This window comes from Chelonoidis abingdonii, chromosome 22, assembly GCF_003597395.2.
Source record: "Chelonoidis abingdonii isolate Lonesome George chromosome 22, CheloAbing_2.0, whole genome shotgun sequence".
NCBI lineage: Eukaryota > Metazoa > Chordata > Testudines > Testudinidae > Chelonoidis > Chelonoidis abingdonii.
Window position 1 is genome coordinate 19,530,349 of NC_133790.1, and position 17,497 is coordinate 19,547,845.

Below are 17,497 nucleotides of genomic sequence, written 5' to 3' on the forward strand. Positions count from 1 at the left end.
TCAACCCTCTCACCCCCCCGCCCCCATGAACTCTCTCATTATCTTGAAAATAAAAGCATGGAGTTCCTGCTGCTGTGATTAGTAGTGTAATATTATTCATTCCTCAGTGAGTATTGGGCAGTTGCCAGTGTACCAAATTGTCAGTGTGCGTGTTGTGTCCACAGAAGATGGCAGCCTGTTACAGCTCTCTGTTGTTTAACTCATGCTTCGAGCTCTGGAGGTCACCTGTCATTTTCACTGTTTTGTGCCGGAAAGTGAATACAGTTGTTTTTTCTCCTTGATTGGGTGACTGCAGCAATATCATGTGACTTATGTAGCCACTTTTCCTTTTATTTCTTTAGATTGAAACAATAATAAATCACTTGCACAAGAAGCTCTAGGGCCCTGACAACTAGCTAGTTTTCTAGCAACTTAATCATGAGCACTAGGCAACATTAAAAATCATATCTGGATAGCGTACATTGCCTGCCAACGGCAATCAGCAACCAGGAACGGGAACAAATTAACTAAGCCAGACAGTAAATCAAAGCAACAGAAAAGCTGCTCTCCACCCCCAGACTCTCCAGAAACATCTTTGCAACCTCCCCACCAAAACCCTGCTGAATAAATTGGGGATCAGGCAATTCCTAAAAGTGTGCTACAGTCAGCAGTGCTCCATGTGCGTTGCCCTGCTGTGCTGGCATGTTCCGTCTTAGGACCGCTGGGCAAAGGCTGTATGGGCAGCGGTGCCCCAAGATAACATGCTGGTTCCTTTTCCTGATTCCAAAAGGAACAGACAGACTGGTGGAACGTCCTCCTCTCCTGGCTCAGTGGCTGCTCTGCAAACCCAGCTTCCTTGACGCAAGTGCAGCCTGGCCAGCCATGTGCATTCCAAAACTACCCGTTGGGCCTCAAAAATCATGAGATTATTATTTTTGGAAAATCTCATGATTTTTAAGCCAATCTGGGGTTCATTGCATTGGCCTGCTGGTTTCTAAGCTGCTGGGTGCACTCGAGTCCTGCTTTCAAGTGTTTCTCCACAGCTATGAGAACTAGATACAATTTTTTTTTTTTAAATTGAAACAGAGATTCTCGTGGGATCACTTGACTCCAGGAGCTGAGTCTTTAAGAAAAATGCCTAGTATCAGGAGCCTTGTCGAAGAGTGAGCAACCCTGAGTCGCAGGGAAGCACGGGGATGGATTTTGATGTCTGTCTAGGCCCCAGTTTAGCAAAGCAGTTAAGCACGTACTTAACCTGAAGCATGTGTTTAAGTCCATCCCTGTTCAAGAAAGTACTTAAACGTGTATTTAAAGATGAGCATGTGCTTAAAATCTTTGCTGAATCAGGGGCCTGCAAAGTATTTTGCCTGAACATAATGAAATGGCTTGAAATCTCTCTCTGTCTCTCATATCTGCAGCTGAACGCATTTGTCAACACAGTTCACTTCCCGGCCAATGGCACTGGAACCTCTCTAGTGAAAATGACCAACAACTTTCGACTGCCACAGCCTCTCAAGAACCGAAAAGTCTATGCGTCCAGAGATGCCACGATCAGCCGCAGTGCCATGCCCAGTGTCAGCCTCCCGCTCCTTCCTCTGCTCTTGGTTTTCCAGATTGTCCACTTCTCAGGTCCCTCCTAAAGGCCCCTCCCCTGACTCCCTCCCTTCTTTTTCATGAATGATTCGTGACTATTTTATGATGTCTTCATATCCGTGATTCCACACTGTGATCATTTTCTAGCCACAGGACTGAATGCGATGAATGAAATGAAAGCAGATTGGCAGGGGGTACTGGGCCAGATCAAAGGTCCATCTAGCCCAGTATCCTGTCTTCTGACAGTGGCCAATGCCAGATGTCTCAGAGGGAATGAACAGAACATGGCAATTCTCCAGTGACCCATCCCCGGTCGTCCTGTCCCAGGCTCTGGCACTCAGAGCCTTAGGGACACTCAAAGCAGCGGGGTTGCATCCCTGACCATCTTGACTTATAACCATTGATTGACCTATTCTCTGTGAATGTCTCTAATTCTTTTTTGAGCCCAGTGCTCCTTTTGGCCTTCACAATATCCCCTGTCAACGAATTTCACAGGTTGACTCTGCGTTGTGTGAAGAAATACTTCTTAATGTTTGTTTTAAACTGGCTGCCTATTAATTTGATTGGGTGACCCCTAGTTCTTGTGTTGTGAAGGGGTAAATAACAATTTCTTCTTCACTTTCTCCACACCAAGTCATAATTTTATAGCCTCTCTCATATCCCCCCTTTGTTGTCTCTTTTCTAAGCTGAACAGTCTGTCTTTTTATACCTCCTCATATGGAAGCTGTTCCATACCCCTGATGATTTTTCCATACCCCTGATTGTTATCTGTACCTTTTCCAATTCTAAGAAATCATTTTTGAGGTGAGGTGATCAGATCTGCATGCAGTTTTCCAGGTGTGGACATGCCATGGATTTATAAAGTGGCATTATGATATTTTCTGTGTTATTATCTATCCCTTTCCTAATGATTCCTAACATTGTCAGCTTTTTTTGACTGCCACTGTACACTGAGCAGATACATTCAGAGAACTATCCACAATGACTCCAAGAGCTCCTTCTTGAGGGGTAACAGCTAATTTACACCCCATTGTTTTGTCTGTATAGTTGGGATTATGTTTTCCAATGTTCATTACTTTGCATTTCTCAACACTGAACATCATCTGCCATTTTGTTGCCCAGTTACTGGGTTTTGTGAGATCCCTTTTACAACTCATTACAGTCTGCTATGGGCTTAACTGTCTTGAATATTTTTGTATTGTCTGCAAATTTTGCCACATCACTGTTTACCTCTTTTTCCAGATCATTTATGAATATGTTGAACAGCACATGTCCCAGCACAGATTCTTGGGGGGACCCTGCTCTTTACCTTTCTCCACTGTGAAAACTGATGGTTTATTCCTACCCTTTGTTTCCTATCTTTTAACCAGTTCCTGATCCATAAGAGGACCTTCTGTCTTATCCCATGACTGGCTACTTTGCTTAGGAGCCAATGGTGAGGGATCAAAGGAAAAGGAATGTCCGTTGCTAGTTTAAAAAATCAATAACTAAGATCTTGATTCTGCCAAGACTTTCATGTAACTTTAAGCACATGAGAACTCCCGTTGAGCTCTCCCATTCCTCACCTGCTTAAAGTTAAGCACTGGTGTTGCAGGACTGGACCCTCACATCCAGTAAGGGCATATTTACAAATGTGACCCCTTTGGTTTTGCCAGCTGCGCTATGCTGGAGTGACTGATGATGTGACACACACACAGGGCTTTCTGTTGAATGAGAAGAAATTTTTAAATGATGTCAGAATGCAATTGTAATAAATCTAGAGTTCTTACATCTCTGGTCGGAATCACCTGGCTTTTCGTTTGTTTCCATTTGATACTTTGTGCGTCTCCAGGGCATCTTGCACAGGGGGAGTTGCCCCATTTGGCTCTAGTGGATAGTCAGTGTTTGAGGTCTTGCAGGGGATGTTTCTGTTAGGAGGCAAAATTAATTATATGAGTCAGGTTTATTCTTGGGCGTGATCTTCTTCAGTGACAAAAAATGTGCACAAAGTCTTTCCCCCTGAGCACGATAGAAACAAACAGCAGCAGAAATTCTTAGTCAGAAATCCCCAGGTCTGCTCTTCCCCTCCCCACAATGACCTCTGCGCTCAAGAAGTCCTGTCTCTGCCCAGGGTCAGGCTCAGAATTGCTTCACCAGGCTTCCTGCCTCTACCATACACAGGCAGCAAAACCAGCATTCTATTCTCTGGGTTTGCAACCAGGGAAACCCCTCAGCCCACATGGTTTAGCTCCGTCCTGCCATGTGCCTTGAGCGGTCCCTCCATTTTTTGTAGGTGTCTCTTCTACATAAACAGGCTTAATTGCCCCCCTCCTTTGAGTCTGTAAGAGTGCATGGCACATCCATTAACTTTACGTGGGCCTGGGATAATCTTTAGATCAAAGACTCGCCCTTTAGCACCTTTCAACCTAACAGGGGCTTGTGCCCCCCTCCCCCCTTACTTTGATGAATAAAAAAAGCCTGGGAGATTTTTATCAAAATGTTTTTTATTTTGCTTTTCCCCCATGAAAATTCAGGTTCCCTTCCTGGAAGACTTGGTGGCCTTATCTAGGCCCCTGGTACCTAGAGCACTAGGAATTTGTCATCCCCCAGCCTTGCCATAAATAGGGCTGGATTTTTTAGCCTTCTTTTCAAAGCACAGGCCAGAGGGTTAGATGGTGTCTGAGTATTCTCTCATCGGAGACGTGGAACTGCAAAGCAGCTGAGTTCAGGTGTAGACGCATGCGTCAAGGAGGAAGCATGGGGGACACCATCCATGGATGGTTTGTAGCTTCTGAACACTCCTGCAGGGTGTTCCCCATGGGCTGTGTTCCCTGCAGGTGGAGGCATGACACTTTCAGTAGAAGGGCCTGATTCCTCCTCTTGTTTACAACAAATCTATTGACTTAATTGGGGTCACTCCTGGTTCACACTGTGTCAGTGAGAGGGGAATCCAGCCTTTCAGTCTCCCATTAAGGCACCGCTGAGAGTATAACTCAAATTGTCCATACCAGCCTTTTTTTTATTTCAGTCAAGAGCGATGTCTCCACATGGGGAATCCTCTGCTCTGGCAGGGGAACGCAGCTGGTCACCCTCTAGAGAAAACTGTTAAGGGTAAAATGACTGAAATGCAATGAAAATGTACCTGCCAAGATAGCTCTGGCTGCCAGATCTGCTCTTCTGGTCCCTGCTGCCCTTCATTGCTGAGGGACAGGGGCTGGGGGTGCTGTGGGGAAGGGAATTGGGATGTTCATCATTTATGTGCTGAAATTTCAGACTTTTGTCTTGTCCCTTCCTGAATTCCGGAAATAATAACCCAGATCATCTTCTAAGAGAGGAAAGAATGGATGGGAATGAATTAATAGAAATTCGGTTTATTTTTTAATTTCCTGTCCTAACTAGCACTGTCAGGCGGTAGCAGCTGCTGCTTTCACCCCAGAGCTGGCTGCATTTTAGTGGTGAAGGAAATCTCGTATGTTAGATTTGCAAACATGTTTGGGGGATCCTTCAGAGTGACAGGTACAATGGCTGGGATTTCCCTAGCAGCCTTAGGGAGCCCACTGACTTCCAATGGGATTTGGGCTATCCCATGGGAGGGATAGCTCAGTGCTTTGAACATTTTTCTTCCTAAACCCAGGGTTGTGAGCTCAATCCTTGAGGGGACCACTTCGGGATCTTGGGCAAAATCAGTACTTGGTCCTGCTAGTGAGGGCAGGGGGCTGGACTCAATGACCCTTCGGGGTCCCTTCCAGTTCTAGGAGATAGGGTAGTTTCATTATTATTATTGTTGTTGTTATAAGATTATCTGCATCCCCAGATCTCTCTAATAGATTATCTGCATCCCCAGATCTCTGTGCACTCCCTGTGCAGGAAAAGCCTATTGAGATAAAAATTGCCTGACCTCCTGGGGTTAACACAGAGAGGGCTGAGGTACCTGGCTCTTTTGCAAAGAGCGGACCCGATCTCAGGAGCCTGAACTATTCCTTTTATTCTCAGTAATTGCAGCTTTAAATTTAGAACTGGAGAAAAATGAATGGAGTCTAAAGTTAGCTCTGGAAAAGGTCAGTCAATTTTAGTTCATATAACCCAGTCCCCTGCACCCACACAGTCCTTTCAATTAAGCCTTTTCCCTGGGGAAGGGCTTTCTCCTTCACTCCCCGCCCATCATTGGTTTTCACTGTTCAGAGAGCTCCGGTATTTATGGAGGGGCAGCAGTCGGCTCTAAAAATGCCCATTTTCAGAGAGATGCTTCATAGATTGAATGCATGAATTAGAGCCCTCCACAGCTGAGGCTGATCTATGCAGCCCAGATAAGTTTCCTTTCTTTGCATTTTAAGGTCTGAGTCTCAAACCTGGCTTAGGTCCCAGATAGAATAAGTCTAGATGTCTCTTCTGAGCTTAGTGGACACTCATCCGCCAGCTGCAAAAAAGTCACAACAGTGCTGTGTGGGTTTATTAACTAATGGATATACATGCAGCACTTGGAGATCTTCCAAAAGAAGGTGCTAGAGAAGTGCAAAATATTAACAATCAAAAGGGCGAGATTTCCTAAGTTGAACGACTAAAGTTAGGCAGCTACATCCATATTAAGACATAATAAATTGCTTGATTTTTCATTGGTGCTGAGCACCCACGGCACCAGGGACTTCAATAGCAGCTGCTGGGTCCTTCTGAAAATCAGACCCCTTCTTGAGGGGCTTAAATATGGATTTCTGCACCTAACTTAGTTGCCCAACTTTCAAAATGGGGACCACTGTTTCTACATTGGTTAAAATCAGATTATCCAGAAGAATGAGAGGGCTGCCCCTTCAAAGATCCCCTACCCTAGGCAGAGCTTTAGTAAAAGTAGGGTGAAGATAGGAATTCATTTTGCCATGGCTGCTTACTCCTTGATCTAAGCATAAGACAAATAGACATGGGGGTACGTGGAAATGATGAGACAATATTCGTGATAGGCAGTGGTCGCTGAACACCAGTGGCCTAACGCTTATCAAGTTTTTTGTAGGCCTTGGGGCAAAGGGGAGTTTTGCGGAAGGAGTTGATGGAAGATAATGAGGCAGTTTTGTGGGTGTTTGTGGGGAGCCCCTTCCAGCTGTGAGGAGCAGCGTGGGAGAAAGCATGAAGGTGCTTGTTTGAAAACGTAACAAATAGCTAATTGAGAATGGCACCAAGGGCTGATCGGAGGTGAGGGACATCTTGACAAGAAATGAAAGCTGATGGGGAGGGTGGGGACTCTGAAGGGCTTGAAAGTAGGGGGGAAGCCAAGTAGCTTATGTTTCATGTGGTAGAGAAGGGGAAACCCAGGGAGGGATGTGAAGAGAGGGATGACACAATCACAGTGACGGGCTACGAAAATGATCTTTGCCGTGCTGTTTTGAAGACAATTGTATTTGTCAAAGGCAGAGAGAAGAACGTTGCAGGAGTTGAGATGTGAGATGATGAGAGCTTGGATGAGAATTTTGAGTGTCTGGATGGATAATAAAGGCTGTGTCTTATAAATGTTGTTCAGAAAGAATCAGCAAGGTTTGGACATAGCCTGGACCTAGAGAGAGGTCCAAGTCAAAGATGACACCCAGGTTACAGGCCTGAGTGAGAAGCAGGATGGTGGTGGTGTCTTTAGCGATTCAGAAAGGAGGTAGCAGGGAGGACTTGGAAAAGGAGGGAGATGGAGAGTTCTCTTTAGCCATATCGAGTTTGAGTTGATGGCTAGACATGTACAAGGAGATGTCAGAGACCAGCCAAGATTTTAGTTTGGACAGGAAGTGACAGGTCTGGAATAGAGAGGAAGATCCATAAGTCTTCAGCATACGGATGGCAGTTTAATCTGTGTTTGAGGACGAAATTACCCAGAAATAAGCCCAGAGACATAAGAGAAGGGGACCAAAGACAGAACCCTGTATTTGGCCAATAGTGGAATATTTTGCAGTAGGTGTCCTCCCTCCCCCACCCCCTTCAGTTTAATATATGCAAAGACTGATAAATATATCTGAACATTCTTGTGACATACATGAAGTTTACTAAGAATTATAAAAATGCCATAGCCAAGGAAGTTTTTCTGAGCACCTCCACCTGCCTTTGTCACTGAAAGTGTCAGCTGTCTTAGGAAAAACATAGACACATTAGATTTAGTGAGGGTGCTGTTGCATTTCAAAGAGCGGTCATTGTGCAACAGCGGGAGAAATTCACTATTGTCTACAACATTCGAGGAAGTTCTTCTTAGTGATTACTGTGATGGGATCCCCGGGTTGCAGCCGGGGACTGTGGGACCGCTGTGCCCCCTTAACTCCCCAACCTGGATTGTCTCTCACAATGCTTTGCTAGTGACAAGCAGCAAGCCCCTCCAGGTGCTGTTATCAGCACAACGATATGTGGAGCTCCACACCCAGCTAGATTGCATGGAATGCTCCCAGAGCCACTCATGAATCACACACATAAAGGCACCAGCCAAATTCCCACAACTCCCAGCCTTGTACCTCAGGAATATAAGGAAAAGCAGTGCAAATTTATTAATTGCTTCACCACTTCATGGATGGAAAGTGGGATATACCCCAGCATTTGTAAACCTAAGCAAACACCCTTCCCAAACACTTCAGGCAAACTCACTGGTAAAGATAAACAGTTAAACACATTTATTGACAACAAAAGGTAGATTTTAAGTGATTATAAGTGATAGGCAAAAAGTCAGAGGTAGTTACCAAAATAAAATAAAATGTAAGCTTGCAGTCTAAACTCTCAACCCGATTAGACTGGGCAACATCTAGATTAAGCAGTTTTTCTCACCCCACTAGATACCATAGTTCAGAGTACACAGGTTTCACCCTTGAAACCTGAGCCAGTCCCCTCTCTTGGAGTCTTCAGTCTTCTGAGTGTCCTTGTTGCTTGCAGCGTAAGTGGGGGAAGGAGAAAGGCCCAGCAGGTGGCCACTGTGTTCTGTTTTATACCTTTAGTCCACGTGCTTGGAGAACACATGTCCAGGCATGTCTGGGGGGCATTGCTGAGTCCCCAGGCAAGGTTAAGCAATTCCCCTGGGCTGGCCTTATGCAGGTGAGTCCTTGACTTCTAACTCCCTTGCTGGACAATGGCTGGTGATGTCTGTTCAGTACCCACCTAGGCACTGGTTACCTCTTCCCTTGTCATTGTCTCTGGAGAGCTAGATCTCCAGAGACAATGGTGCTTCCCAAACCCACAGCATATTTTAGTGAAAACTATACAACACAATTCTTATAACTTCATATGCATTGATGAGAGAGAACAATGGCTTTCAGCAGATCCCCTGATACCTCAAACGGCCTGCTTTATATACAATATCACAGTTATATATAGATGTAGAATAGGAGGGTTACAAGGTGCTCCCCTGAGGTATAGAATGTCACAATTACATCTATTGAACAGTCAGACAACCCAGGCCCTCCTCCTTCAAGTGACTCCGTGTATGGGAACCGCTGAATGCTGCAGGGCCCTGTGCGCTAGGGTTCTTCTGCATGGGCCAGACATCTTGCAGGAGCAGGGCCTTAGTTAGTAAGGGCAGAGATGGATTAAACCTATAGGGTGTCTGCACCAATGTCCAGTTTGTGTTGGGAACTGCAGGTCGTATTCTGGGTACGGGCTTGGATCTACCCCCACTCCAGGCACAGGACCTGCATTTGGTTCGGATTGTTTAAAACACAGAATGAGTCTCTTCCATAAGTAAATGAGGGAAACGCAGCAGATCAATAATGGCAGAGAACACTAAGCAACTGCCCTCCCCAGAATCCATCTGTGAAAACCATTACACCCACATCATAAATCTTTTGTACAAGGGAACAGAACGTTGTGATCACAGACTTTTGTCTGGCACCAGGGGCCTTTGCTTTGTGGCTTTCTGGTCTTCTGCCATTAGCTCGTAACTACAGGATTTTTATTGTAAAAGAAAAGGTTATTTTTTAAAATAGTATTTGTTAAAGGGCATCTGGAAAATCTTCTGTGACATGAGCACATTAGCAAATTCTACCTTCTCTTTTTCTCCCATTTTTAAACAATTGAGATAATATTTAAAGTAAATAAATACTCTAGCAGAACTCTGATTTCAATAGCTTGTAAGGCAAAATACTCTTCTTCTACATATGTAGGAGATATGACTTATGGCACTATGCTAAATCAATAAACTATGATTTAATAACTTCAAAATAAATAGCCATCAGATGACAGTCAGTGGATTAGGGCAGTGGCTCTCAGCCTTTCCAGACCACTGTACCCTTTCAGGAGTCCGATTTGTCTTGTGTATCCCCAAGTTTCACCTCACTGCAAAACTAGTTGCTTACAAAATCAGACGTGAAAAGACAAAAGTGCCACAGAACACTAGTACTGAAAAATTGCCGACTTTCTCATTTTACCATGCAATTATAAATTAATTGATTGGAATACAAACTTTGTACTTACATTGCAGTTTGTGGTATATAGAGCAGTATAAACAAGTCATTGTCTGTATGAAATTTTAGTTTATACGGACTTTGCTAGTGCTTTTTGTGTGGCCTGTTGTAAAACTAGACGAATATCTAGACTAGTTGCTGTACCCTGTGGAAGACTTCTGTGTACCCCAGGGGTACATGTACCCCTGGTTGAGAACCACTGGCTTATCGTAGTAAATATAAAGATTTAATTCTGTAGGCTCTGAATCAGCAAGGAACTGAAGCACATACCTAACTTTAAACATATAAGTAGTCCCGTTAAATCAAGCTTATACTTATTCATATGCTTAAAGTTATGCATATGCCTCAGTGTCCTGCTGAATCAGGGCCAAAGCTGGGTTAGTTTCATGCGGTTGTTGCCATAAAAGTTGCTGTGACTGTATTTCAGTATTTCTTGTTATAATTTTTGATTTTATCATTTATTTCTGGCCACAAACGATGCCATAAAATATGTAGTGTGTGCTGTTAAGGGCATCTCTTCAGAGTTAGTAACAGCTTTGAAATCATCACTGCAACACAGATGCATAGACCCAGCCTAGGTGTCTAGAGGTAGCATTTTATGCAGTAGTCTGAATTCTACTGGAGCAGAACAATCAATCTACAATGACTAATCTACTGGAGCTATCATGCCTTTTTCCTGGAAAGTGTCCACAAACAGCTTGTGGTGGTGTTTTTGGACTGAACCATTGAATTCTGGTCCATAGATTGTTTTTGAGTCATTCATTGCAAATATCCAAAATTCAAGGGGCATTGGCTCATTTTGATTGGGTGTGTAGGCCACATGATATTATTTCTCTACCCTGATTGGATGAGCTTAACGCTTAGGTTTAGGATTCTAGTGAAAATGCCCCAAGTCTGAGCTAGAAATTTGCTTTCTGGAAATATTCTCTAGTATTCACCTAATGCTTGCGTCTTTCAGGAAGCATGTCTGCCATTGGAAGCGTGCAGCAGAACAGCAGTGTAAAGGGAAAACACACAGAAGCATAAATATAGTAACTGAGAATTCAACACCTTTATTTGAATGAACATTAAAGATGCTGGATTTTTGCTGGATTTGCTCAGCTCTGCTGGTATCTGGTTCAGGTTCCAGATTTGGGTTCTCACTGCTAAACCTGGCAGAGGACGGTGGCAGCTCTCTAGGAGGCTGATCCGAACCCCACTGAAGTCATTACCTAAGTGGATGTTGCATCCAGTCAAGGCTAACACGTATGATTCAATAGTATGAATGTCCATCCTCCCCGGGGAAAGGGGTAGAAAGGGGACAGGAGGCAAATAAGTAACTGAGCAGGACAGTGGGCATAAGCCTTTCAAAAGTGACTAGTAATTTTGGGTGAGACACCTCAAAGGGTTCTGATTTTCCCAGGCTGAGCACTTTCTGGAAGTTAGGCCCCTTTATGGGGTCTCAAACTGGACACCAGCAGAAGGAGAGGCCCAAATTCACTGGTCAGTTTTGAAAACCTTGGTCTGGGTTTTTAAACTGGGTGCCCCAATGAAAGTCCAATTTCTGATCTTTATGATGCTCATACAACTTCCCTCTGACTCCAGTGACAAAGCTGCAACCAGTTCTCCTTTGTCTGGCTGCGCTTCTTCCTCTCAGGGGAAGCGAGAATGAAAGGAGCAGTAAGTATTTTGGTTCAAATATCGCTGCTTTGTTTAGGAAATAATGAAATGGGTAGACGGAGGGATATTGCATTTTAGAAAATTGTACTTTCAAAATACTGACACATCCCAGATCCACAGCCCAGTGAGCGAGAGAATGAATAGAAATATTAGTTCACTTAATGGAAGCACAGCATGAAGAGAGTTTGAACCAATGGGATTCCATGCTTAGACAGCCGGCCTGATTTACTGGGCTGCGCCAGGTGCTCCATCAAGGATGGCAGAAATTCCCCCGTGATCAATTATTCACCGAACAGCGCTCATATGCGCTCACCGATGTAATAGTAACATATTGACACTGACGGAGAAAAATAATTAAATGCTTTGTACAAGGACTGCAGAGTTTAAACAACTTGTCAGTTTCCTGGCTCGTGCCACACTCTAGATGTATGGAAAAGAGAGCCGTTCCCCAGGGGCCAGATTCTGGCCTTCTTACTTCATCTGAGTAGGGTCATCCTTCTCAAGCAGTTACGCTGACTTTCACTGGACTCAAGAGAAAGGGTTTTGCAATCAGAACACACCAGCAGGATTTCCTTGCTATGTGCCTGCTCCAAAGTTGATTGAAGCCACTGGACCAGCCTCCCCCTGATTTCAGTGAGCTTTGGGTCAAACCCTGATTCTATAGCAGGCCCAGCAGGGAAAGGCCAATCTGCACATGACACCAGTGCCAGTGGGTGTGTAGAAAAAGAGCCATCACTTGTGGCAGCTGGAGCTGGCAGGCTCAGCGCCCTGCAAGGTGGCAGGACGGGTCAGGCCTGAACAGAGCTTTTCTAAATTGCTTAGACTTGCTTCTGTGCGTCTCAGTGTTTATCTCCCTTTGCCTGTTCACAGGCGGTAGCTATAAGACACAGTGGGGCCTGGGCACCTGGCTGTCAGAGATGCCAAGTACCTATTATTCCAAATAAAAGTCGTGGCAGCTGTGGATGCCCCACGCCTCTGTCACTCAGGGCTTTGAATACAGTCTCCCTACCTTTCTGTTTGAGAAGCTGGTGTCCAGATCCCATAGATCAGCGGTTCTCAAAATGTGGGTCAGGACCCTGTTTTAAGGCAGTCACCGGGACTGGTGTTAGATGGGCTGGGGCCTGGGGCCAAAGCCTGAGCCGCTTCAGCCCTGGGTAGCAGGGCTCAGACTTTGGCTTCAGCCCTGGGCGGCGGGTATCAGGCTACAGGCCCCTCGCCAAGGACTGAAGACCTTGGGCGTTGGGCCTCCCCACCCCCAGGGCAGCAGGGCTCAGGTGGGTTCAGGCTTTGGGTTCCCCTCGTGGGGTTGGGGTGGCATTTTTGTTGTCAGAAGGGGGTCACGGTGCAATGGTGTTTGAGAACCGCTGCCTTGGATCCAGGTTGGACATAGATTGGTCCTGCCCAGTGATAACCTCATGACCATGCTCCCTCTACTAAGCCAGTGATGTGGCTTGGTCTCCACCTGTACTGCCCAGTGCTAAAGCACCAGCAAAAACGTGAAATATTCCGGCAGCAGCTACTTCTCCCTGCCCTGCAGTTGGACTGATATCCAGGCATCCCAGAAATCCGTTTGCCAGGGGAAGATGCAGAAAAATGCAGAGTTTGTGTTTTTACAGAGAATCTTTACTTTTTACATTTTGTGGAAAAAATAAAATCAGATATTAACTGCAGTAGAACCCTGTTCATCAGAGCGTCCATTACCAGCTCTCCATGTTAACCAAACCGGGGCTAACACCCTGAAGCCTGATGCCCTTTACCCATTCTCTGGATTATCTAAATTTGTCATTATCTGATATGGTCCTGGCCCCAATTAGATTGGATAAATGGGGTCCCACTGTATATCAATAAAACATTGCGTTCAATCGATACCTATAGATGTATCTTATGGCTAGGGAAAGGAAAGTTCAGCCTTTCATTTCAATTGTGGAAAAACATAGATTTTTATATTTTTGTAATCAGAGAATTTTTTTTTTATCACGGAAAACTAGGATCCCTACTGGTAACCCTCAGCCACTGGTAAGACAAGCCGGGGGGTTTATCTCATGTTATGGGGCAATAGCTGTAAATGGCATCAAACGAGGGCTCCCTTTGTCCAGTAATTGAAAAAGTCATCCCAGCATTTCATTAAAATAGCAGAGAGGAGTAGGTTTAAAATGACATCTGCGATGAGAGGAATGAGAGGAAAATACCATCACAACTCACGCTATAAATGTGTGTGTGTAGGATCAGATCACACCCAATGCAAGCCACTTAATGATATTGTTTCAGAGCATGATGTAGATGCTGGTTCAAAAGGCCCAGAACCTCCAAGATATTTAGGTGTTTATCTCCCATTGAATCAATGGGAGTTGGGCACGTACGTATCTTGGAGGATCTGGGCAAAAGGGACACATGGAGTGGTTTAGAATTAGGGAAGGAGGAAGGTTTGATTCTCCTACTATAATTGAAATGGATGTGTCCTTGCCCCCATTTCATTTTCAGGCACGTTACTAGCAATCTACTGAGCTCCTTTCTAACTCTGCGCTCGGTGCATCTGCTGCCTGATCTGCAGCTACCAAAATACCTTGTACTCTGTGGTGCTCTTACTCAACACCTCTTAAATCAAGCTATCCCCCGGGCAGGTTAATAATGCATGAGCAGCACTGCTGAGCTGCCCACCCCTCCCCACATGCCCGCGGTTAACGATATATACTAGGGACGGGCTAGGCCACGAGATTTGAACCCAGATCTGGATTTCAAACATTCCAAAGCTGGAGAGTATTCAGAACTGTCTTTCTAGCAGTTTCGGGTGCCTATCATCTAAGCACCATTTTGGTTTGGCTCATTACTGAGTTTGACCAATCTAGGGGTTTGGTCTGGATCCTGCCCTGGATTTCAAACATAGGTTAAGGTTCCAAAGCTTTGGTGTGAGCCCACCTGTAGTCTATATTCCTCCAGTTCGGTTTTCTCAAGCCCCGTCCCCCTGAAACCTTTCACTAGGTAATAATAGCGCATTCCCAGTGAGCCATAAGCATTGTGATTTAAGCATTATACTTCTACGTTTACCATCTCTCGTTTCAGCATAACATTTCCCCTTCAACTGCTGCAGCCTTGAGGAGTTACTAGGTAAGTTGCACATCACTGACATGGTCTTTTGGTTGCGTTAGGAAGTGTAGATAGTAAATGACACATGGGAGCCCTCACCTTTCAGGAATCTCCACCCAAGGAGAAGACTGAAAGCTACTGTTGTAATTTAGCAATTTGCAGCTGTACCAACTCTGTGCTGTCCCCGGAACACCTCCTAGCAATGTGCCATATTGTTACTTAGCATTAAATACCTGTCATAGCATCAGCCTTTCTTTACTGCAAGGTTGTTGGGGTTTTTTAAGTGTCTGTCACTTTAACAACCAGATGCTAATTAAAAGAATTAAAGACTATACAGATTATGCATCAGCCTGCCCATAAAGAGGAGCTTAAAAGCGACTGCTCTGGCTTGGAACAACAGTATGGCCAGTCATTGCTCACTGTCGCTCCACAGAGAGTAGCTCTGGAAGGAATCAGAGACCTCATTTCTGCGCTGGCTGCGGTACACCCATCTGGGGGACACCTAGGCTTCCGTGCAGAGAGTGCAGCTGTGGCCAGACTCTGTGTGCTCCTTCCCTGCAGGGCACCACGGTGTGCAAATTTCCTGGCGATCGTGCCGGCTACAGGATCCGTGCTCTGCAGTGATCTCTGCTGCCCACGAATTCAATGCTGGTGCCTCAGTATTTTACACAGTGCTTGGCTAGTTCCCTTTCCCAACATCTCCATTCAGATAGGATTGGGGTGGAGGGTGAGGGAGATGTTGCTCAGTAGGCAGAACAAAAACCCATTGCCCATCTGCTCCCATGCCTGGCTCGCTCAGTGGGCTGTCACACGGTGCTGTCATATGGTGGGTGAGGTATCACCGTTCTGCTGGCCATTTTGTGGCCATTATTTCCTGTCTCCTGGTAGCCCCTGGCAGCTGGAGGTTCCATGATCTTTTTAGGCTGCTTCTTGCCAGCAGGTTTCAGGGGGTTTGCAGGGGGTAGAAAGGTGCTTTTCACCTGCAATGGATCCACAGGATCTGAGTTGGATCGGGGCCCCAGTTTACCAGTCAGGGCTTTTTGGGCTGTGACGAGGGTCATGGCTCGGAGCAGGACTTGGTTTCTGCTGGGGCCTGGCAGTGGGCAGAGGGAGGGCACGGAGCGAGCCTTGAACTGCTCCTCCAAGGCTGATGGGATCCTGCCCCCCGGCTTTTCTCTCTGTCCAGCCCTGTGGTAAGTGCCTTTCAGCGGGCCAAACGTGGCCTCGTCCTGCTCTTCCAGTGGGCTCAGCTCTGAGGGCAGCGGAGTGTGATGCTCGCCGTGAGCTTGCAGGGTCTCACGCAGGCTGTTCAGCTCCTTGGTCACATCCTTCCTCACAGCCTCGATGCTGGCTGTCACCTCCCCTCTCAGTGCTGCCAGCTCCTTCTGCAGCTTCTTCTCCACCTCTGCAGGGAGCTCCCAGGCATAGCCAGCAGGATCTCTGTGCTGCCCACACACTGCACAGCCACTGTCTGTTGTGCCCTCGGGGCCTGTGCTGCCGTTTGGAGACAGAGCTCCTCCATCATCTGCCTCCCCGTGAGTGAATTTCTCTACTAGCTCCATCACCCGGCTACCTGGGCTGGGGTTCTCCTGCGGCTCCCTGATGGACACCTGGGCTCGCAGCTGGCTTCGGAGCTGAGCCATTCGCTCTTCGCCTAGGCTCTCTCTCTTGTGGTCTCTGGGGGCAGGGGTGTCCTCGTGCCGTTCGTCTCCAGTACCCTGGGCTTCGCCTGTGTCTGGGCTCACTGAATTATTTGTTCTCTTCTGCTGCTTCTTCTCTTTGTTGTGAGCAGATGCCATGTTCTGAGCAGAGGGGGAAGCAGGGTCCCCCTCCCTCCGCAGGCCATCGGTGATGGAATGAAGCAGACGCACATTGTTCCAAGTTTTGTTGGGCTTGGAGGCCATGTTCCGGCCCTCCAAATTGCAGCTCAGCCTGTGCACAGCTGACTGAGTGTTTGAGAGTGTGTAGCAGATCGTTAGTGTTGACTAACCCTGAGCTGAGACCTGGGGAATCCCAAAGGGAAAAGGAGGAGACTGGGGATGTGCCAGAAAACCACTGCTATAGCTACTGATAAGTGGAACCTTAACAACTGCCAGCTTAGGAACACAGAACAGCTGAGTTGCTGGTGCAGGGAATTCCTGTTACTGTTTTCTCACCTCACTCTTGGGCCTAGGCTTTTCAACCAACCCAGATGGGAAGCTGAGATTTTAGAAACAGGGAGTGGAAATAACCCCCTCACCCCTAGGCTGCAATCCTCTGCACAAAACCCAACATCTCTCCAGCAGGGAACGCATGGCAGCGACAGTAGTGAAATAATAGTAACGTTGGGTACAAAGGGCTAACGGTGGGATCTCCTGGGAAGAAGCTACCTGTGCTGCAGACCATCCTGGAGAAGCAGCGCTGGCTGTACATGAGAGGCCCAGTGCATTCTGGGTCCGGGAATTATAAACGTAGTGAAGTTCAGCCCAGATGGTTCGTAAAGTGGGACACTGAAGTCCTTAATGAGGCATCTGAATAACAGTGGCCTGATTTTCAAAGGGACTCTTCCAACTAAGCAGAAGTGCTCTCTGGCCCCTCCAGATCCCCAGGGACATCAGCCAATGCCTGAGGGAGGGGCTCAGTCCCATCCCCTCAGCACAGAGTGCTGAATCCGCACAGCCCGGCTCAGGCAGAGGGTCAGGCAGTGGGACACTGGGATTTCCCATCTGGGGTGAGGGAATGTGCTACTCTGGTACCCTGTGTGCGGGGCTGGGGAAACGTATTGTGGGCCACCAGCCAAACCGCTCAGTGTCTCCCCA

The 17,497-nt window shown here is 46.4% G+C and overlaps 1 protein-coding gene across 1 annotated transcript in view; it reads left to right on the forward strand.

Moving 5' to 3' along the window:
* Nucleotides 1-3,349, forward strand: part of LOC116815921 (carbonic anhydrase 15-like) — a 37,692-nt gene extending 34,343 nt beyond the window's left edge. The window contains exon 8 of the mRNA XM_032764717.2: nucleotides 1,398-3,349. Coding sequence (XP_032620608.1) covers nucleotides 1,398-1,619 — 222 coding nt within the window. The 3' untranslated portion in view covers nucleotides 1,620-3,349. The remainder of the gene's footprint in view (nucleotides 1-1,397) is intronic.
* The last annotated feature ends 14,148 nt before the right edge of the window (nucleotides 3,350-17,497 follow it).